The 22,837-nt window shown below is 44.1% G+C and overlaps 1 protein-coding gene across 4 annotated transcripts in view; it reads left to right on the forward strand.

Annotated features, from left to right (window-relative positions):
* KITLG (KIT ligand) overlaps positions 1-22,837 on the forward strand; it is a 130,774-nt gene that overhangs the window by 61,448 nt on the left and 46,489 nt on the right. For all 4 annotated transcript variants that reach the window (XM_085653906.1, XM_085653905.1, XM_085653908.1 and 1 more), the window contains 4 exons: positions 5,938-6,000; positions 9,079-9,246; positions 16,232-16,388; positions 19,265-19,339. In XM_085653906.1, the coding sequence (XP_085510032.1) occupies positions 5,938-6,000; positions 9,079-9,246; positions 16,232-16,388; positions 19,265-19,339 (463 nt within the window). The remainder of the gene's footprint in view (positions 1-5,937; positions 6,001-9,078; positions 9,247-16,231; positions 16,389-19,264; positions 19,340-22,837) is intronic.

Raw genomic sequence — 22,837 nt, forward strand, 5'->3', positions numbered from 1 at the left:
CGAAAGTGAAAGTAATCGCGGTAAAAGCAGCGCGCGCCCGCGCACATGCACTGTAGCTCTAGGCTGGCCTGGTAGCACTTTTTGGAGCCCTCTCAATAAGTCTCGCCAGACCAGCGCATGCGCTGGGTCAGGCGAGACCTAAAAAGGAGGCATGGTGGAATCCAATCTTTTCCTAGTATCACACAATCTGGTCACTGAAGAAGAGTGGGAAAATACTAGGTTTCCTGGTTTTGCATTGTGCTGTTCAGTATATCTTTTCCTCATCTGTTTTACATCAAAGGTTATTATTTTATCTCTAATTCTTGCTGCATTAGGTTAGGGCAGTGATACTCCAAGTACGACCCGGAGCCCACTTACAGCCCTCTTGACCTTTACATGCAGCCACCATGGTGAACCTGGTGAACAGCAGCACAAGCTGCTGTTTAGTTGCTGAACACTAATATTCAAAAGTTTTTTTTTAACTGAGGGGCCAATCATTTACTAACCTGCAAAAAAAATGCTCACCCATGTTAATTAACATATTTTATACCTCCTTACACAATCCCTGACCCACCCAGACCCCTTCTTGCCACCCTGCTGGTATCCGTGCGGCCCTCAGTCACACCACAGACCGTACTTTGTGGCCCCTGGGCAAATGATTGTGAGTACCCATGGGCTAGGGTGTTGTTGGCAGGTAGAAATCACATGAATGCTCTGCTTGTATTGGGCGAAGGGTCCAAGAGGCCCTCTAGCGGAAACCAAGCCAGGCATGTAGCTCAAATTTTCAATGGCTCGACCAGCTCTACTTATTGATGGTTGTTGGTTCCATGCTCATCCAGGAAGACCTCTGATGGTGCCACATAATGGTAGAACATCACATGGGTAAAGATGAGTTCATGTGGGACTCCACAAGCTAGACAGCGGTTTTGGACCCGGATGAGCCGATGTGCCTGCATTTTATTATTATGCGAGACAAAGTGCGATCTTGTTAACAATGTTTTCTGGAAAAAGGAGATTTTGAGGAATACTTCCATTGCAACAGCAACATTTGTGCCAGCTAACTTTCCTGTTACATTTCACACCTTGCTCAGAGCCCCTAATGTGTCAGGAATGCTTTTGTTACCAGATAACTTAATGGGTAGTGGTAATGGTATGGCCCTCTGGCAGCTGTTTATTTCACAAACTGTTAAATAGGACGTTTCTATCTGTGTTATTTCTTATTGAAAGTACCCTTGTCCAATCTGAGGCTTTAAGATTTTAAATTTGCTAACCTGCCTTTCTCTGGTCAGCCGTAACGCAGCATGTTGTTCAAATCTGTGTTTTTTGCACTTGTTGTTGGGATACAGGTTGAGGTGATGCAGGGTTACTAGTGTCCGTAATATTTCTAGTTTGTTTCTGAAACGAAAAAAGGGAGCAATGAGTATCATTGATTTATTACTATGTGTGTGCGAGTGAGAGAAAGATGGTCCTGGGACTTGAGACTTTTCCATTGTTTGAAGGAGGACCTGCACAACAGTCTTGTGTGTGGGGGAATACACCACAGTTTGGGAATCTTCTAGTTCTTCCTGCTTGTGGAGCGTAGCAAGTGGGGATTTTAGCATGACCCCATGAGTCCAACTCTTCTTTTACACCACATGACCATCCATGCATACTGGAGCTCATCCTTGTAAACTTCAACTTCTGCTATAGATTGATGATTATTTAATCGATCTCCTCATCAAACCTAAAATCCTGCATATACAGCATTATAGGTTTTAACCCACAACCAAAGGCCAAAGAGATCCACAGCTTGGCCACAGAGGTTGACATTGTGTGTGTGTGTGTGTATATATTTTACTAAAGCCCAGTCAATGGCCAATTTCCATCTTTCAGTTAAAGAATCAATGTCCCCTGGTCTCTGTGTTAAATAGTTTTTTCTCATTACGTACAATCTCAGTGGCAATTTCCAAGTGGCCACAGACTAACGAGCTCCAGCGGCAAAATCGTGCTATGTCACAAAGATGTCCTAAATTAAATTTTCTAGCTTGATAAATCTGCAACTTCCAAAGTGTTTGTTACACAAAACGAAATATTACATATTCTATTTATCTGATGAAATAATATCTATAGATAATCCGACTTGGTTGACTTTGATTTCAATTTGTTTGCATGTAGCCTATATCCTCCCCTGTATGCAGACTGGTAAAAAGAAGCAGATGCTTCAAGAACAATTCTATGAACTAGACTAATCTTTCTTGTTTTGATCCACCGGTTAATCTTGATTGGCACTGTCTGAAAGGATTATTTTATGCAGGGGGATGTTAATCAATCAGCTAGTTATCCATGGGGTGTTGTGGGCAGCTGTGTCCCTAGTGTCGCTTCTCCACCGAATACACCCTTTCTTAAAGGCACTCTAACTGACCTCTTTGTGACAGTAATTATACAAGCTAGACTGGTTTAACGGAGCCTATGAGCAGTAATCCCTCTGCTCACCTGTCGTTGTGCCACAGCCAAATTAAAATGTATTACCTTTTGTACAATATCGTGCCATCAACTGTATTTCCTTCGATTGTGTGTTTCTCCAGAAGAGTTTGAGAATCATTGCCAAATTAGGGTTTAAAGTGAGCCACATGGGGAGCTTACTTGCTCAACTCCTACAATAGTTGGAAACTGCCAACATCTTGTTTGTAGTAACAGTGGGACACACAAGACTGAATTTCCTGTCAGTGGAACATGTAGGTGCGTTAGTGCCAGGAGAGAGGATTTCCCACAGGGGTACTGGCAGTCACAGACGCAATGTCTGCCAATGCCAGTGGGCAATATCACTTAGCAGGATGCAGCCTAACGACTGCTGAAGTGAATGGATAAGCAGCAGAGATGTTGGCAACAGCTACTCTATTGACGTTGTGTGTGCTGTCCGTACGTCTTTCTCAAACATTGCAGGCTTGCCTGTACAAGGCCACAGTCCATGGCAGCATGTGTGTCCTTTGTTAACCGTGCAACCTTAATCCATCATTGTAGGTACTTTTTCATTGCTCCCTTAGCATTTGCTGCTGTGGGGGTTTCCATTGACTTTTAAACATCTTTCTCATGAAATGTGTGGGTTTAAAAACACTGTGCATGTATACCAGTTTTACTGTCGGGACACCTACGTTCTAAGTTGTCCATACCCATTTTTGACTACATGGTAATTTGTAGATTTTTATTATGTACCGGTTATGTTAGAAAATGCAACTCTTGTCACATAGCAGCATAAAGCAGTCAACCAAAGGTTGTATCGAAGGCCTTCCATGTCTGGGAGCAAGTGGAAAAAGGACATTTTCGTGGCATAGGAGATCTTTGGCATCTAAAATCAAATTTTGGACATGTAGGGGAGGGTTAAAGGGAGGAGAGAAGCCAATGTGCGGTTAAGAGTCCGGCCTAGCCAACTTGGTTTGCAAGAGCAGTAGCCACACCACACTTTAAATCCTAGCGTGTGTGTGTGGGGGTGGGGGGTTGAGATGGGGCTTGTCCAAGTAGTTCTTTATTGTATGTTATAGTTAGGGATTTCTTTGATGAAAATCAGCAATTCGTGCAAGCATTTGGAAACCGAAGAGCGAGTTTAGAGCACAGCCTCTTCTAAATTACTACCCCTCTTGTTATTTAGCTCTGATGTTCAGTAGTCTAATGCCCGGTGGCTTGGTGCTTGCTACATATAAAGCTATAATCAAATGAGCATTCCAACATTTGCCAGGAAACAAAATGAATGTTATAACATTGAAGGGTGGGAGTCCCTCTGCAATATAATAACTAGTATAAATGACATTAGCTCAAACGTACACCTATACCACACACCCACAACCAGCCAAAGGCAGTAGAAATAGCAATATAATATTCGTCAACATACAACTTCTTTATTAAAAAGTAAGGGCCAGGCTACACATTAGAGTTTGGGCAATGGATTACAATCCGTGGTACTCTGAAACACTGACATACCCTGACACAACACAACGCCCAAACTAAATGTTAACAATGCTGCAGCCAATCACACATGAGAATACAGTGCTAAACCAAATCTGGTTTAAGGCTGCACTAATGGCAAATGCATGTTGTAAATGAAACACTCAACATGACTACTTCAGATCAACTCGAATCCACCTTTTAGAAGGAGGCACGATTCAGCATTGACGTAACAATTAAGGTGTGTTGTCTGTTTTAACAGCGGATTTATATTGCAAATCCTTTTGCAATGCAGTTGGTCCGTCACAGGGTAGATATGTTTCCATGCCTACTCTGCAAATGGCTAGTCTGGTGTAAACTTTTCAGCTCCTAAGGAGAAATTGGAGTTCATTGTGAACTCCTCTACAAAAATGGTAATTGGGGCCACCACAGACCTCTATCATCAAGCACCCCAGCTGTGAGCCATTTCAGAATCGTTGCTCAGTTTGCCCATTTTGTGCGTCTCTCAGCTAATCCTTTGAGGTTTTCTAAAGCGGCACTTATTCTAAGAATGAATCCAGTTGGTTTTGTGTGTGTTTAGGGCAACATTCTTTGTGATTAGTAAATCTTTGTACCCATTAGTGTGTTCTTGTGCTGTGAGCAGTGAATCTTCAACACTTCTCTGGTGTGCCGTTCAAAAGTCGGTACTGCAATTCTAGAACATGCAGCAATGTTTTACAACCTGTTTGACTATTCAACTTTTTGTGATACAGATGGTTGCCATGATTTTATCTTACTGTATATGGTCTAATGCTCTCCAAGCGAAAGCTGTGTTAAGCTGAGAGATGGATCCCAACCAACACCAGAAGGACAGTCACTCAGGCCCTTGTCACTAGCCGCCTCAACTATGGCAATGCCCTCCACGCCACCATCTCCACCCAGCTCTTCAGAAGACTCTAGGCCATACAGAATGCTGCAGCCAGACTCATCCTGGACCTCCCCAAATGAACCCACATCACCCCCCTCCCACCTGAGAGACCGCCACTGGCTCCCCATCTTGAAAAGATGCCAGTTAAAGTTCCTCACTCATGCCTACAAAACCCTCCATGACCTGACTACCTCAACCATTGACTGAACTTCCACCAACCCGCTAGGCATCTGCTCTCCTTTTCACTGACCCTCGCACATACCCCTCCATCCTTTGCAGCTGCAGCAGTGGCCAATCCTCCTTCTACGTTGCTGCCAAGACCTGGAACAACTTTCCTGTTCAGCTCCGTACAGCTCCCTCACGGGCAGACCTCCGAAAGACCTGGCCCTTTTTGTGGAGAGACAGCACCCAGCTCCCCTTAGAGGTGACAGTACTGCACTCTACAAATATTGATTGATGAAGCCACTGAAAATTCAGATGTGCTACACGAACCAGCCAATTATTGTTCCAGATTTGCCTATGCAAAAGTGTTTTGAAATTTGCAGCTTTTCCAATTTTTCGTAGCAAGTGCTTTATAAACACTGAGACCAGAGGTAAAAATGCCTAAATTGCTGCTGATTAAAAATGTTCATCTAGTCTAGGTATCCTGTCAGTTTTTCCTATTCTATTGTGAAATTGATTGATCCTGGCTTTTTGCCATTGATTGTCAACATTTCTAAGTGATGTTGGGGTAAAAGAAAGTGGGTGCATTTCATCACCGTTTTAGCCTGCATAACTTGTTGCAGATGTATTCCGGCCTCTTTCGATTTTACATTAGTGCTTCTACTGAGTTAAATGTACTTAACTCCCTGACTTATGGAATAAGCATGAGACCTCGTAATAAGGCATTTAACTACAATAGAACCTTCTGTATGCAGTGATTGTTAATTTGTTTTAAGCGAAAAGAACCACCACAGACCTGACGCGAGTCGCCTATTTAGAATTGCAATGGAACAACTTGCTGGAATGATGGCTTCCGATCTATAGTTGGCAGTGCATGACTTTACAAACGGCATTTAAAATGTGTGTTGGCTCAGACTGAGATGTCATTATCAATCTACAGGACATTTTTAATAAGGTTCTATTTCTTCCAGGTCGGAAATCTCCCAAACGACTACAATATATCCCTGGAATATGTCCCACATATCCCATCTTTGGTATGTACAGCTTCTCTAACTTCTGCGATTAAAATGGTGATTGTTATTAAAGTCATATATTGTGTGTAATTCATCAAAGTAAAAGTCTAGTCACCGGCTATGCTGCTGGTTTGACTCCACGTACTTCAATTCTTCAAGGTGTTCACGTTACACACACAAAGCTGTAAAGTGACTGTTTGAGTTGGGTGGATTGCACATGAGCCTTCAGTACAAACGAAGAATTGTGATGCTGGGCAAATAAAAATGTACTTTGCAGCTGTTAAATAGTTTGTGTGTTGAAAATCGAGTTTTTATTTTTTTGTATTTGAATAGTCTTATGAAAGCACTGTAAAGGATATGCCCTTTATCTTACCTGTATATTTTTGTAAATTTTAAATGGAATTGACAGACCCGAAGAAAGCAAAAGGCTGTAGCACTTTGCAGTACAATCGTTACGCACAAATTATTCATGTCTCGTTGTTGTGTTGTCATTACATAGAAACGTGGTTTGTTTTAAAGATTGGCTACTTGGGGGTTTCTTGGCTTTGTGGAAAAGCAACCCTTTCTTGCTGTTCAGACAAAAGAAGTCTTGTCAGGTACACCTTTGTATGAGTTAGGCCTGTTTATCAATAGGGCAGTAAAGGCATAAATGCGAAGTAAAGCAAAGTGTCCTTTTCACTGAAATTTATTTCGATGGAAGATTTTATTAGAAAAGTGATTTTTAATATACTGAAGCGAAATGGCCTAGATTCCTCACTTTTTCATTGCTGCAAAGACGTTACAAAGAGGCCATTTTTATTTTATATTTTTGGATCTACCACTAAATTGATGAACATGACGCAAGCCTAAGGGCCTTATTAAGAGTACGCACTCAAGGTGGCAGTCCCACCATAGTATTGGGAGTGTGGCGGTCAGCCGTCACAGGACTGCTGCATCTACCGGGATCCAGGATCCCGTTGCGATGACGCAGAAGTCAGGAGCCGTCATATGCTGGTGGCCTGTGGATGGAGGGGCGTGGGTGCCGCAGGAGGCCCACCGACGTTGTATTAAGGCCCTAATTGTGTTTGTCTGGTCTGTTAATCGAGGGAATGTTCTGTCTCCATGGATGTCTGTCCTGCAATTAAATAAGATGGGTTTCTTTTTCCCAAAGTGCATCAAAGAATAGTCCATTAATGTTGCTTTTGTATTGAACAATATCTGCATTGCTTTAAATTTCAACGGCTACACGATTTCCCTAGGACTTTGGTAAATAGAATTGTGTACCATGTATTGTTTCCAATATTTATGCTGCTTTTAATCTAATATTTACCTGTAAAATACTTTAAAACTAAGATTTAGCTGTAACTTTGGAGCAGATGCACTAATCCTGTTATGATGTCATATGGAAGGACGAGCCCACTGTTACCCATATAATATGCATGCCCTTTAGGAAGTTACTTTTTCAGAATGGTAATTAAATCGAATGAATCACGTCTGACTCTGCAACTCTAACCCTCTTAATCCTTGTAAAAAACAGAAGGCTGGCCAAAGTGTACAAATATAGCCTGTAATATTCAAGAATCCAATGTATGTATTTTAAACAAAATAACCAACATTCCTAGCCAAACACGTATGTTTATCACTGTGCAAACCAATACTGAATTTTGAAAACTGATATGGTTTTCTGTTCCTGACCCCAGCATTGTTTCTGATCCCTCAAGACCATGACTGGTCCGAGTAATGTTTAGATCATTTAAATCCATCTACTGCTAAGATGATCTGGCCAATATGGCAAATATCAATTGTTACCAATAAACTGCATTCATGAATCTTATTGCATTCAATGAAACATTCCAGTTTCAAGATTAGTAATATCTATTCATGTTCTTATAATCTAGACTCTCAGTAAAACTCACTGCCACTCTTTTTGGAATGTGAATTCCCCCACTTGTGGTCTCCCATGACAAATGGGAAGGGGGGAGTTTCACATAAAGTAATCTCTTTATGCCAGGCACAGGAAAAGGGGCATGTGGATTGTGATTGCATAGTGTGCATTTTGTCCATATGGAGTGAGTGATTTATTGGTCAATTCCCAAAGATGGATTAGTGCTCTGACACCCCATTCTCTCCCTAACACAGAAGTGGATCTTGTTGAAACTCACCAATGCCAAAAGTGCACTGTCCACGACACAGATTTAGACAAGAGAAATCCTGGTTGATTTATTGGTGACAGCCACACTTACGAAGCCCGCATGGGCCACATTTGCCTGGTATCTCTGTGAATTTGAATGTGGCAATTCTACTTGTGGGAAATTGCCAACCATATGAGTGCTTGCATTCACCATTCCACTTTCCGTTATGGGATACAGCTCCTCCATAGCTATACTTTTGATTTTTCGAAAGGACAACACTTTTTCCAACATTTAAAGAAATCTAATTTAACCCGTGCCTGCATCAACGTTTGAGAGGTAAAGTTAGATTGTGTGTGGGTGTTCTTCCTCCCTCCCCCCCCCCCCCCCCCCCCAGCCTGTCTCTCTTTTTATGTGTGACAAATGACAGACTTTTGCACCTGTAAATCTTTACCAAAATTGCTCTACTGACTTTAATGGCCGGCTAAAAAACTTCATAAAGTATTTGGTGAATTGTGTTGACAACTTTACAAGGAAACCTGTTTTAAAATCTATTTCAGAAGCAAATTTGTGTACACTTGCATCCTACTTTGACTTGTTTTTGAGTTAATTAACCAGCGTGCTTGTATATCTAATTTGTATACATTTGTGAGCTTTTCTTTTCTGTAATGTTCTTTTTTCCTGGTTTGGCCACCAGTAATGTATGGAAAGCTAGATGGTGGTAATCAGAAAATTAGTTTTCTATAACCTCCTAAAGTTGGTTTGTAATTTTCAAAAGTGGTCAATTCAACTTTGGAGTTATGGGAAATACAAGATGTAAAATATGCGGAGTGAAATGTTAAGCTTCCAATTCATAACACAATTACTCTGACTGTAAACCATTGGTTGATTACTAAAGAGCTCACCCACGTTGATGAAATATAAGACTTTGTTTCAATATGGTAATTAAAAGTGTGAAATTTATGGAATGCTCTATTTTTCTTTCTTGCAGCCAAAGCAGTGCTGGGTGTATTTGATGGTTCACAAAGTGTCTAACAGCCTCACAAGTTTAATTCAAAAATTTGCAAATACTTCACAAAACTATTCCATCATGAGTAATCTCACAGCAATTCTCCATGGTATCCGGAATTGCCTTGCTCCCCAACTCGAGGACAACGCGGTAATGTATAGCACAACAAATTGTGACGTTTTCAATAATTACATTCCAACTTCTCAATTATTTTAAGTTGTTTCCTTTAAGTAAATATCTAACTAATATACCGGCTCATAAAAACCCTGTACAGGAGTGCAAGTCCGCATAGGGAAAGTAGCATTTTGATAACCTAAAAAAAAAAAAACTCTTCCAATTGAAGAAAGTAGGTGCAATAGCCAGCTGGACTTTTCTGCTTTTACACACTTGTGGTACATCTCTCTCAAACTTAGACTTTTGTCTTGTAGCACAATGCAGCTCTTACCTGTGGGGACTTGTCCAGCACTACCTTCCACACTTTTCCCCCTAATATCTCCATTTATAATTTCAAGTTACAACAAATGAGAAACTCTGGGACATACGTTTGGGAGAAATAATCTTCCAAGTGATACATTTTAGGTTTACAAGTGTAGTTTACACAACTTCCCACACAGGAGAGTCACTGAGGCAAAGCCATCTACCCCTGCCCCACTATGGTTCTTGGACATCTGATTTTCTGAACTCTTTATTCCTCCTTGGACATGTTGGGGGATTCGGTGGATTATATGCCTGTGAATCACTCCAAATTTCCAAAGGGGGTTCCTACAGTTATTTCAGTATATTCCACTTCTACCACTGAAAAATAAATACAGGACAGTGCAGCAACATTATTCATTTTTACTAGTCAAGAGCATTCCATGGAATAACGCATTTACCCCCAGTGAAGGGCAGGGTGGTTTCAGTACTGCATTCCTAAGAACCCATGACAAAGAGACAAAGTGTGCTTTTCAATGGACTGGAACAACATTTTGCAAATACCTGTCAAAAATGTAAAGCACCTGGAAGGAAGGGAAACAAAAGCTCCGCCAAGCAGGCATGCACTTGGTGTCCCCCACTGAGAATAAGATGGCTAGAGGCCTAACGTTAATTGCTGGCCTACTGTGAGCAACATGCTGTCTGTCATTTTCAGGCCATCATAAAAAAATTACCTAATCCAGTGGCAGCAGCACACACGCTCCTGACCTTAGCAGTATTCAAGTACAAAGCACGTGTCAATCAGGCATTCGCCCACTGCCATTCCAGAAGACTGTAAGCGTTCTTCGGTGCAATAAAAAAGGAGGGGGCGGGGTCGTAAGGTAGTACTACAAAATCTTGTTTTTTAGGTCTCGCCTGATCCAGCGCTTGCGCTGATCTGGCGAGATATTTTGTATACAGGCTTTTCGAAGTGCTGCCGTGGCCTAAAGCTTCAGTGCACGTGAACGTGCACGCGCGCAGCGCCATGTGTCTTTCCTAGCACGCGATCGTGATCGCGATCACTTTCGCGCCGCCAAAGCTTGTTAAATGTAGCATCCTACTCCTGGAACAAAAAGCTATAAAAAGCAAAACAGCCTCACCCGGGTCGAGTCTGAAAGGTTAAACTAGCATAGCAGCGAGGTGGATGATAGTTACACCTGTTATTTAGAGCGCCAAGAAGCTGCAAGACTCTGGGCATGATTTAGAGCGGGGTGCACGATACTCCGTCCAAATCGTGTACGGGATATCCGTCACTTATTAGTAAAGTAGAATGCACGTGCATTAGGATATACCCGTCTGCCAATTCCATACTCTAAATCAGGCAGTCTGTCACCAAGCGCTATAAAAAAGGTGTATAAAATATTTATAGAGTTTCACGGGCACCTGCGTCATAGCTACCTGTCTTGGAGTAATAATGAGCGACTGGTTCCTTTTCATCAAACACGTTAGAAATGCTCGACGTTGTAAGCAGTGAATCTGTAAGCTTTTAGTTTTCATCGAGGAGCTGCAGTCAGCCGAGGCGCGGTCAGACCTCCAAGCAGAGGGAAAGGAGGTGCTGCCAGAAAGCGGCATCTCACCCATGGCTTTCCCAGGCTGTGGATGGTCTTAATTTCTCAAGCCTTTCCCTGGAGGGTTAATTCTGCTGAGTAAGGAAGCACGATGCTTACTGTGCATCCTGGCATTATTGGGGCATCGCTTTACTTTTGCATCGGACTGAAATACACTGCACTCTGGGTCATGGGGACGGGTGGCCACCGTGGCCTATTAGCTGAGCAGTCTGAGAACTACATTCTAATTCCTGCTTCCCCTCGAGAGCGCGTTGTGTGAGTGACCCTGAACGAATCACTCAATCAATGGGTGCGTCATTTCCTTTATCCGTTTTTATTTTGTTATGAAAACATTGTTGTTCCGTGTCAAAAAATAAGTTAAGGATGCATTTAAGAATATACTTTGGAATGTATTTGTGAGTGTGTGCAAGAGGGTATTGTTAGGGCGTTGGGAGACTGATGGAGGACACTGGGGGCCTTTGGTCTGTGCTGAAATGTATATTGCCATTGATGGGTGGCAGTCATGGGCGGTTGATGGCAAGATAGCAGGCACCAGAGGGAAAATTTAACTGTGGGGCATTAGTAAGAAATGATTGATCATTGATTCCCACTTTAAGCTTTCCTAAATATGGTCTTTGTAACTTTACGGTTGTGGGAACAGATTTGTTACCACTTTTGTGCCTGGCTTGCATCACAACAGTTGAGGTGACAAACCCAACTAAAAAATACAATCTCGACTGATCTATCATAACTAATTCTCTTAATAATATAGCTCCTCCATAATCTACGTGACAGCGTTCTGTAAGTAAATATGCACCATGGTTCAGTGATAAACTTCGCTCCCTAATGAAAGCACTGAAAAAGACAGCGAGAGTATGGAGGCAATCTAACTATCATTCTAATATAATGCACCATCAGTTATTGTGCATGCCATCAGCTGCTTCAGAAAGTGTCTGTGGAGGAAATAATGCCCCATCATATGTTATCATGTCTGTAAACATGGCACACCAATTATTGTGCCAGTTATCCTACCCCATTAGTAATTTTACATGGAACAATATCACAACAGTTACAGTGCATACAATTTTGCTCCTTTCCACTTATCTTTGCTATAAATGATGCATTACAGTACATTTAAAATATCGGTATGCTATAGAGCAGTTGGGCGGTGCGCCGCTCACTCCATACAGGGGCTGAATTTCACCCCGTGTTTCCCAGTACGCTAATGAACAAAACATATTAAAACATAAAAAACTGCAGCTAATATATATGGTATGCTATAGGGCATTTGTGCAGTGTGCCACTCTCCACATACAGGGGCTTAATATCTGCATTTCTCGTTGGTCACGTGCTTTCGCTTCACTTTTGGTTGTTATCTGCTAATGAAATTTATGGCCTTTCTAGTCGCTGCCGCCCTTGGTTAACCTAGTTGGATTTCTGAAATGGGTCACCCTATTCCAGACCCTTTGTTTTACTTTATCAGCAACCAAGCTCCGTGTCTTGTGTTGGTTCTCTTCGCCCCCGTGCCTCCTGCCAGCTGTTTCTGCTTGCTTTCCCACTGCCTGCCACCCCACCCTACCCTCTATCCTGCTTTACTACCCATCATTCATCCCTTGTTTTTCTGTGTTTTTTTTATTATTGTGAAAGCTTTTTAAAAAGCACTGATGCGCACTGCTCGGAGCTAATCGGAAAACTCTCTGGTGCTCCACACAATAAACAAGCATTTGCAATGCAATAGGTCTCGCATTTATACGAGTTTGAGCTATTGGCATTGTAAATGACAATGATTTTTATTTAAGTTTGGTTTTTTAAAAACATAAATAAAAGGCACTGTCATTTACAATGCTAATAGCTCAAACTCTCGCAAATGCGAGACCTATTGCATTGCAAATGCTTGTTCTGTGTAGCTGATGAATAACCCCACTTGGGCTAAAGACGCTTTCTTTGAATTGACTGCTTACGAATAACTTCAGTTGCAGCTGTGACTAAGTAAAGGATGTCTCAGTACTTATAGCGCACTTTTAACCGAATTGCATGGAATTTGTGACCTGTTGAAGCCCCTGTCTTTATCCCATAAGATCTACATTTGTTTAATCTAAACATTGGACGCATACCATTCAGAATGGAAGTTAGACCCAATCATGCAAATGAGCAGTGGCTGAGCAGTGCCATTGTGGGGTGTTATAAACCGTACCAGATGAGACCCCTCACCGGTGCCGGGTAAACAACCCTGCATTTGCACGGAAATTTGTAAATCCGATCCAGCACCTTCCAACCCGGGTGCTGAAAATCAATTTGGTATTCGAGTCCGTGGTGGAAAAGCACACAGCACCTCCATTCAGATCAGCAAGTGAATGCTTTTTCCAATGTGGCATGTGCAGGTCTTAAAAAAAAAAAAATTGTTAGAATGCAGTGCAGCCAGCGTCGGATTGGTAACGCATGCACTCTGGCAATGCCCGAGGGGCCGGTATCTGAATTCCAGCTGTGGGTTGCTTTTTTTGAGCAGCCTGTGGGGCTGATTTGGGTAGTTTCTGTGTTGTTCGATGCCATTAGCGGCCCAGTGGGTTCCTGAGTGGCCATTCTGGAGGCAGATGGGCCCATTACTTCCCTTTTATCAACTGGCCGAGGTGTCACTCCCTTTCTCTCGCTGGGCCGGCCCATTAATGTATGCATATTGAGCAGGGACAAAGGGCCTGAGCAAAAGTGGCCTCACTTGTTTTCAAGTGTGTTTCACCAGTGTAAACTAATCCGTGCATTTTGTTAAACCCACCCCCCCTTTATAAAATTTCGCCGGAACATTGCTTTGAAAGGCAATATGCAAATGCACTATTTTGCATGGCCGGGCCGATTTTTCTTTTCTTTTTAAATTTTTTTTTTTTTTAATATCCCAATCCAACCCTGAGTGCAGCATAGATCCATGTGGGGAAGAGTCCCTTCCAGGAGGCATGGGGATGCTGGATAAGACTTAGGCTGCATGGAAAAGGTTTCATCTAGCGCTCCAGTGAGGCACTAGATGCAAATTGAAACTGGGCTATACACCACGAAATTCTGCTTTCTGTAGAGCAATTGAGAGCACAGTTCTTTTCTTTCAGTTCAAATTTGCAGCGTCAAATAGATAAGACTGTTTGTAGGGTATGTAACTGGGTGGCAGCAGTCTGCTTTAGTTTACCATTCTGTGCGCTTTTAACCCTGCATGAAGTAGAAATTCCCCCTCTAGCAGCACCACTAAAATCGCTAATTCATGCAGCACCCATGTATTTCACAACTAGATTGACCAACCTGTTATGGACAAATTCAAGAAAGCGATGTTTCCATCCTAACCTGAAAGCGTTTCGATAAATGGGCATAAAAGAGTGAAGTGAAGTGAAGTGGCAAAATTGTGACCTGAACGGTCTCTGAAAGGAACCATTTTCTGAACCTGTATTCACTTTTGAATGCAGATGTAAAGGCTTTCTAAATGTATTCATGCACAGCTATCAGGCTGTGACCACTGGCTTGAGCACAAATCCACTGATTAAACCGGAGTCCCTATGCGATGTATATATGTCCTATCATACTCGCCCCTCAACTTTAAGAAACGCAACCAGCGACAATACCAACAAACCACGTTGAGTCTTATGAATGCATATCCTAGAACTAGAAGTGGCTCTCAAATTCCAAAAGCACTACGGCACCCTGCATAGAAGTAAGAGGTGTACAAATTAGCATGACCTAGCGTTGGATTCCTCCCGTTTTGTGACTGAAATCTTCAAATCTATTTTACCAGTGTTAGGTTACCAAGGCACACTGCCCCGGTCTACACTATGGTGCACCTTAAATTTAGTGTTCCGGGTCAGTACGCCTTATTACGGTCCATGCGCTACCCCCAGCACAGCTGCAGACTCACACCTGCCCTGAGGGTAGCATCAGTGAAAGGTGGACTGACATTTGAAGCAGACTGATCTTTCCTTTGCAGTCAACAACGCAGTGTCCATTTCAAATGAGGTCAGAGATCCCCTACAGGCGGGTGTAGTGAGTAAGTCCATTCTAATGCTTCTTGGCTTGTAATATGAACACATTCTCCTCTCCAGCAAACAGGAAGGTGCAAATTTACAAGAAATGAAACACTTGGTGCCTTTTAGTTAGAAAATTAGAACTAGGCTGCAGGTTTAATAAGCTACATTAAAAACTATCATTTACTGCCTCATCCCACACATGACACCTGTCTAGTATTTGTGTTTCTAGGTGACGCTTTGCTAGAACTTTCCTTTGCGGAGGTGCTAGTTTGCCATGCACACATCATGCCCTCCTTTGTTTGCAAATAGAATGCCGGTTGACTGCAGTAGCCAAATGCTCATACTTGTGCCACTCTTGCATTTTGCTCGCTGGGATAATAATGCTGTGATAAAGCTATGAAGAGCGGAAGTCACACCTCAAAGTTTCATGAACTGTTAATCTCCCAATACGATTAAGCTCATCGCGAGAGGGCTCACTGCTTAACATGCAGCTTCCCACCCTAAAAGTGCTGATGATCAAACTATTGGACAAGTTCTTATGGACTGAAGCTTGCTCCAAGTATTGGCCCATTTACACACACACACACACACACACACACTACGCATCCTTTGCACCCATATAGGTAAATCATTTTGATTGTGTATCACTCCTCAGTATGTTGTACCTGGGTGACCAATTATCCATCCCTCACGTCTTGGACACCACTGAAGCAGACACTTGCTCCTCCGCACTGCCTGTCATGTAGTTATCACCCAACCTCTTGAGCAAGTGCAGTGATCTTGCCGAAGATGGTGAGAGTGATGGTGGTGAGGGGCTGAAGCGCTTTACCTCAACTGAGAGGACAATATCTCTCCTTGCAACCTTATAACAGTTTCAACGACTTGTGTGTGTATATACTTCTAAAAGCATTGTGGCAGTTACATTTCTCGCTTTTTAACTAGGTTCTGAAGTAGCCTAGGTCCATTCCCCTGCCCGCATACCGTAACCCCATGAAAATGCATACGCTAGACTACTGGTGCAGATTGTGCAACATTTTAGAAGCAACAAAAATCTGTTATGGTGCCTTTCTGTTTCAAATGCTATGAAAGCTATTTGTGTGATGTATACAACTTCTAAGATCTGTTTTCATATTTCTTTAGGACTTTATTGAAGACTTTCCTTTTTATGAGGGCCAGTTTGTCCCAAAGAAGTACTTTGAATATGTGTCCAAGACCATTCTGCTGTTTACAGACATCCGACATATTGACCACGAGAGCATTTGTGTGTTACCCACAACTACAGAAATGCCAATGTTGGGTAAGGCTTGATTGCACAATGAGTAGATGGCGCTTTACACTGTAAAATATAAAGTTTTACTCATTCCCACACTCGGTGTTTGGTATATGTTATTACTATAGTTATTTTTTTAAATGCTTCATGCAAATTTAAATTGGTGTGACCTTTTCAACAAAGCGTGTTCAAGGAGTAGAATGTTTTTAAGAAATTAGTTGAGGGCGGTGTAGGGGAGAGAAGAAAATATGTGGCCTGTATCCTAAAAGTAGTAAAGTGATATTTAACTGTTAAAAAAAAAAAAGTAACTTTTTATTTAACAGATGTCTCTGACTGCCTAAAGTGTGCAATTACCCTCCCAGATTTGCACAGACATTGGCTTAACAGAATGTGAAGCGGCAACTGGTGTCATCCATGTGACGTTTACTAACTGTTCCTAGGCTTGCGTGTGTTTACCTATGAGATGGACACGATTGTTTCCTCTTTGACGTGAACAATGATGTATTTAAGGGACCACTGAATGAAAACACATGTTTAAAAAACAAAACAAAAAAAAAAGACCAGCACAACCAGCCAGAGTTCCTAATGAGACCCAAATGCCGTAGCCCCTTAAGACGTTTTGCCTTTATTTACATAACTTCTTCGACAATTTGATCTGAACATGATGATGTATTGCCCAAATTACTCGTGAAGTTACCATATGGCCCCACATCTTTGCCCATGGATATTTAATCTGTGTCCAACAGGTTTACTGCTGCCTATGTAAACCTATATGTCTTTTACTAATGAAGACCAGAATCCTGCTGCATAATGTAAACTAAGCTAAAGATGTGGAAATGATGAAGCTTTGTTGTGTTGAGTTCTTAGTATGTACTTATGGGATTTTAGAAGTATTTATCTTGTAGCAACTCTTCTGAGTGCAGAAATGCACATTCATGCCCTGGGAAAATAGCAAAGCAAGCGCACAATGAAGTAATGTTATGTTTATGAAGATATTTTCATCCATTTCCTCTAGCTGGCTGCGATGTTAGATATCAAAAATCTGACCTAAACCAACTTTCATCTGCTTGAAAATTAAGAACAGGTGCTAGAGATGAATGCAACCCTATATGATGTACCACCCAAAGAGAACGGCAATATCTTATATTTTAGAATGCATCTAGAACCTTAAATACATTTCAATATTATGGCTTAGATTGTGCTGTTTTTATGTTAGAAATGTATATGGTTTAAATTAAGGAAGCAGCCCTATCCCATCCAAGATTTGTTTTGTGAGAAATCGAACTCTGACAAACTGCTGGTTCTAGTATGCAGATCATTGTATTTTTTTTATATATATATATATATATATATATATATATATATATATATATATATATAATTTTTTTTTCCCAATCCTACGCAATCTTTTACGATCATTGGCATCCCTTGTTCAAAGTGAGTCAACTGGACCTTTAGAACTGCAACATTATTTGTCATTCAGTTGCTGGTTGTCCAGTAGACTAAACATTTGTTAACATCTCAAGATTGAATGGAATATTGTTCTACTGAAGAAAGCAAACACTGGGAAATAAGTAACAATTGTGATGTTAGGAAGTTAAGTTGTCTGCATATATGAACCTTCACCTTTTAAGGACTCACATAGACCATGTTCTAATCACCACAGTCTTTCTAAGACTTGTCAGTCGAAGTTGTTGTTTTATTCCTCAGAGTCCACTATAATTTAGTTGGTGTTCTTGGGACTAAAGATGAAAAGTAAAGGAATATTAAGAGAAATTGTTAAAAAGTAAAGTGCACATATGTAGCTTTCCAATGTCTTATAAGGGCTTAGTTATTCTGTCCAGCACCAGACTATACAGCGTTGATTCAGGAGAGCAAGATCAGTACAATGTTTTCAGGATATCCACATGGAATGTATTTGCATACAATTAATAAAAAATCATGGATGTAGTAATTGTCTGTCCAAAGATTGTAATGAGCCAGTTCTTTGTGGATCAATATTGAACAACCCTAGTGTAGGGCATTTATTTTTAGAACCACCAGGTAGATGCAGAAAGCAGACGGTATTAACCAATTCGGTCAAAGGTTAGGAAACCATTCTGAATTCCGTCACTTAACTCTCTACTCGTACTAAGGGGCCGATTACGTTGTCAGGTGGACTTGCATCCGCCCGACACTGTCTTGTAAATTGGACCGATCGATCTCTGGTCAGTGGTCCCATCCACCTCATTAGGATGCGACCGAATACTGTTCAGATGCATTCCGAGATTTCCCTATGGGAGCATGCATTACGGCTGTAAACCTGCCGGAATACATGCTGCCATAGGGAAAGGAGAGGTGGTGTTAACCCATGCACCCTGTGGCAGGCACTTTGTGGTGCCAGCCACAGGGTGCAGGGATTAATAGGGGGGCACTGCCCCCAACCAGAGTCCGCACTCCCATGGGGGCACCTGCTGGTGGCCCCTAAACACACTTTCTGATATGGTGTCCGTTTTGGACAGGCCGGCATGGAAACCATGCCAAAAACCATGCATCATAATCCCAAGGGCTGAAAGGCCCACCCTTTGGGATTACTAGACGGTTCTGACTGGCAGACGGTTTCAATTCCAACCGGCTGATACATAATCACCAGCCGGTCGGAATTGAAACAGATGATGGCAGTTGGAAAGCCTCCGACCAGACCTCCATTGTAATAGGCCCCTTAATGTCTGGGGTTTAAGGTTTGCTCATGTGTTCTTATAGACCTTTAACTATTGCATTTCAAGTGTCTGGCAATATTCTGTTTTTTTCGCAGCTGAAAAAGTGAATTGAAATTGCGCAGATTATTCTGCCATTGCTTTTTTCCCTCCATGTTAAAAAATAAAACCCATTAAGTGTATCTATTTTTTTTTTTCTCCTTTTAGCGTCAACAGTTTCCGTGACAAGACCATATGCAAAATTTTCTTTTATGCCTAGCCGTCTACGGAATGCTAATGAAAGTAAGTACACAGGGTGAAAAAACTCGAGTATTTCAGATGTAGGTTTCTTGTTGTTACTTTTGTTGATTTGTCCACCAGAGAAAGCTCCACTGTAGCTCCAGAATGCTCTATTACTTACCGGTAATATTCATTACTCCGGGTCCCGTTGTCCTCGTCCTATTCATTACTAAGTGGAGATAACCATCTCCCGACAGAAAAAAAAGATCAGAAGAATGCTGGGATACTAATCCCGCCCCTCCCACCTGGAGTACATAAGGGGTACTTACCCAGCATTCCTCCTGAACAACCAAGCCCACAACAGGAAGGCAGGCCGTCTGGGAGGGAGGTCGGGGCGTATGAATGAGACCAGGACAACGGGACCCGGAGTAATGAAGATTACAGGTAAGTAATAGATCATTACCCCCAGGTCCCTTATGTCCTCGTCCCATTCATTACTAAGTGGAGAATACCAAAGCAGAAAAGCCGGCCTTCCCAAACAAAAATGGAAACCAAGCCAGGAAAACGCACCAAGGCAGCCAACGCAGGAAAGCAAAAAAGCAGAACCGCCGAAAACCCCAGGCAGAGCACCCAGACATGAGGGAGCCCCACCAAGCAGGGAAGCGCCCAACAAAACAACGGGAGAACAGCCAGACGACCAGATTGACAACCCGAGAGGCCCACCAGCCCACATCAGGAGCACCCCACAGGCAACCAGAGAAGGGGAGAGCACTGACACACAACCCAACCGAGGCAAGAAAGAACAAAAACATTGAGGAGGCCACCCAAAGAAAAAATCCAAGGGCCACCAGGCTTGCAAGCCAGACCAAGGCACACAGAACCCACGCCAGCCAAATGCAGGCAGCGGAAAGAAAGGCAATACCCAAACGGCAAAGGGCCCAGAGAAAAAATGAAACCCCAACAAGAGACGAACAAAGTACTCCACGGGACAACAAGGCCGAAAAGCCCACCAAGGGCAGGAGCAAACCAGAAGGGAAACAAACGACCCGGCCTCAGAGAGACCGGAGGACAAGCCCCCTGGAACCCACAGAAGAGCACCAGGCCCCAGGAAAAAAGGGCCAGCAGCAAGACCAGCGGACAGCCGACAAGCACCCAGCCCGGAAGGCGAGAGAGCCCCGGAACCGGGAACTAGGAAAAGACAAACCACCAGGGAAGAGGAACAAGACCCGGAAGCCAACCCACCAGGCCCCGAGAGCCAGAAGGGAGCAGACCCATCAGGGACCAGAGTCCCACAGAGCAAAACACCGAACAGGAAACCAGAGAAAGGGAACAGGAGGGAGCACAGGACCCCAACACAAAGCCACAGCAGAACAGCCCAACCGTAACCCGGGGGAAACCGGAGCAGAGAGACAGGCCAGGCAGAGACGTCCCTAAACAGACCAGGCATAAGGCAGGACCAACAACACACAGAGCAGTCCAGACCGAGGACCAACAACACATAGAGGCCCCGAAGGAGTGCGTCAGGCCCAAACACCACCGCCAGGAAACCCCAACCCACCAGGGGAGAGGAAACACAAAAAAAACATCCAGACCACAGAAGTAACAGAAGCCAGGGCGGAACGCCCAGGTAAACCAAACCCCACGGGTCCGCACGACCCCAGGGAGAGCAGTACCAGGGGATAAACCCCCAGGGCAGAAAAGGCGACCAGAAGGAACCGCCGGCCCAACCCACACCCAGGGCAAGGCGTAAGAGGGGAAGGCCCCAGCCAAGCAAAACTCAAGCAAAGCCCGCGAAGGGCAAAGAGACCCCAGGCACCAAAAAACGGCGGACCGGGCAGGACCGAAACCAAAACAAGGCAACAGCACAAAGGCCCAGACCATCAAGGGCCGAGAAACCGAGAGCAAGCAGCCCCGGTGCCCACATCTTAGCCTAAAGAACTAGGCAGGCCCCCATGCAGGCAGCAACCAGGACTAACCCAGCAGAACCTCCGAGCAGAGCAGACCAGGGTCTCTCAGGGAGGCATGGCCATAGGCCCCAGAGTAGAAAGGAGTGGGTGACAGACCAAAACAGGGCCAGTCAGAGCCAGGAGACCCCAACAGCAGGAACACACCACCACTGCAAGGACCAGAACCAGACACCAGAGAGACCAGCCACCCAACAGGCTGAAAATATATCCGCAAAATCAAAGGGGCAGGCCAATCAGCGAGCCCCCAAAACAGACCCATCAGGCAGGCCAGGACCGCCGCAAGAGCGCAACCAGGCAACCCCGAGCAGATCGCACCACCGGCAAACAGGAGACCAGCCAGGAACAGGAGCCAACAGAGGAAGGCCGAAGGCATCCAACAACCACAAGGAGGCACCACCGAAGGCGAAGCAGAAGCAGCCGCAAGTCTGCAGAACAGGAGACCGAAACACAGACCCCGAACCACAGGGAAAGCCGAGGCACAACACTGGCCAAAGAACCACCAGGAACAAGCAGGGAGAAGCACCCCACCTCCCCAGCGAAACAAGCCGGAGAAGAACACCGCAGGCCAGCGGAGACACAGTGGAGGCCAACAGCATCCAGGAAACCCAACCGGACACCAAACAAGAAAGAAACCAACCCCGCAGCACCACTGAAACCAGACAAGATCAGAGGAAGCAGGGAGGAAAAGTCTGAAGAAAATAGCACAGCTCACAGCCAAGAGGAGAAACACCAGACACCCCAGAAGCCACCGAGGCATCCGAGCAGACAAGGCGCCCAGAACACCCTGCAGCAGCGAGGACTGATCAGGGCACCTCAAGTACACCGGCAGGGAGACCGACCCTGAAAGTAGGCTAGACCAGCACCTCCGCGCCAGCCAAGAACCAGTAGCCCTGGGAAGCAGAAAAAGAGGAAACCAACCTCGTCCAGAAACCCAAGCGGGCGACCCCACCCAGGAGAGAAGCCCTCCCCAGGGAGGAAAGGCCACAGGCAAAATCCCTGAAGCCAGGACTGCAACATCGAGGCCCAGGACACAGCCGAGGAGCCCCAGCACCACGCCCGAAGGTAAGGGCCAGCAGACAACCAGGGCAAAACGCAGCACAAACAAGCACCCCAGGAAGAGTCACGCAGAAGCGTAGGCAAAGGCAACTTGGAAGGGAACCAGGAGAGCCAGAACAGCTGTAGGACGACAAAGATGACAACCAGGCACTGCAGCTACAGGCTCACCCACCAGGAGAAGCAAGGGGCAGAGACCACAGAAGCCAACAAGAGGCACCGGCGCCACAAACGCCGCGTCCAGGCCAGGGCCGAGAAGCCCCCAAAGAAAAGGACCCCAAATGAGCCCCAGCACCAGGAAGCCCTAGTATGACCAATCGGGCACAAAATAGGCCGACCCAGCACAACCACCAAGAGCCGAGGAGACCAGGTGCACACAGACCGGCAGAACCGCGGCCCCAAAGGAAAGAACACCGGACCCACCGGCGAAGAATAGCCCTCCCGTACCCAGGACGAAGACGGCACGCCAACAACGGAAAGCCCCCAAAAGAACAGTCCAAAGGGGAGGTGAACTGAGGCATACAAGAGGGGAGACACCCAC

The sequence above is a fragment of the Triturus cristatus genome, chromosome 4_1 (genome assembly GCF_964204655.1).
Source record: "Triturus cristatus chromosome 4_1, aTriCri1.1, whole genome shotgun sequence".
NCBI lineage: Eukaryota > Metazoa > Chordata > Amphibia > Caudata > Salamandridae > Triturus > Triturus cristatus.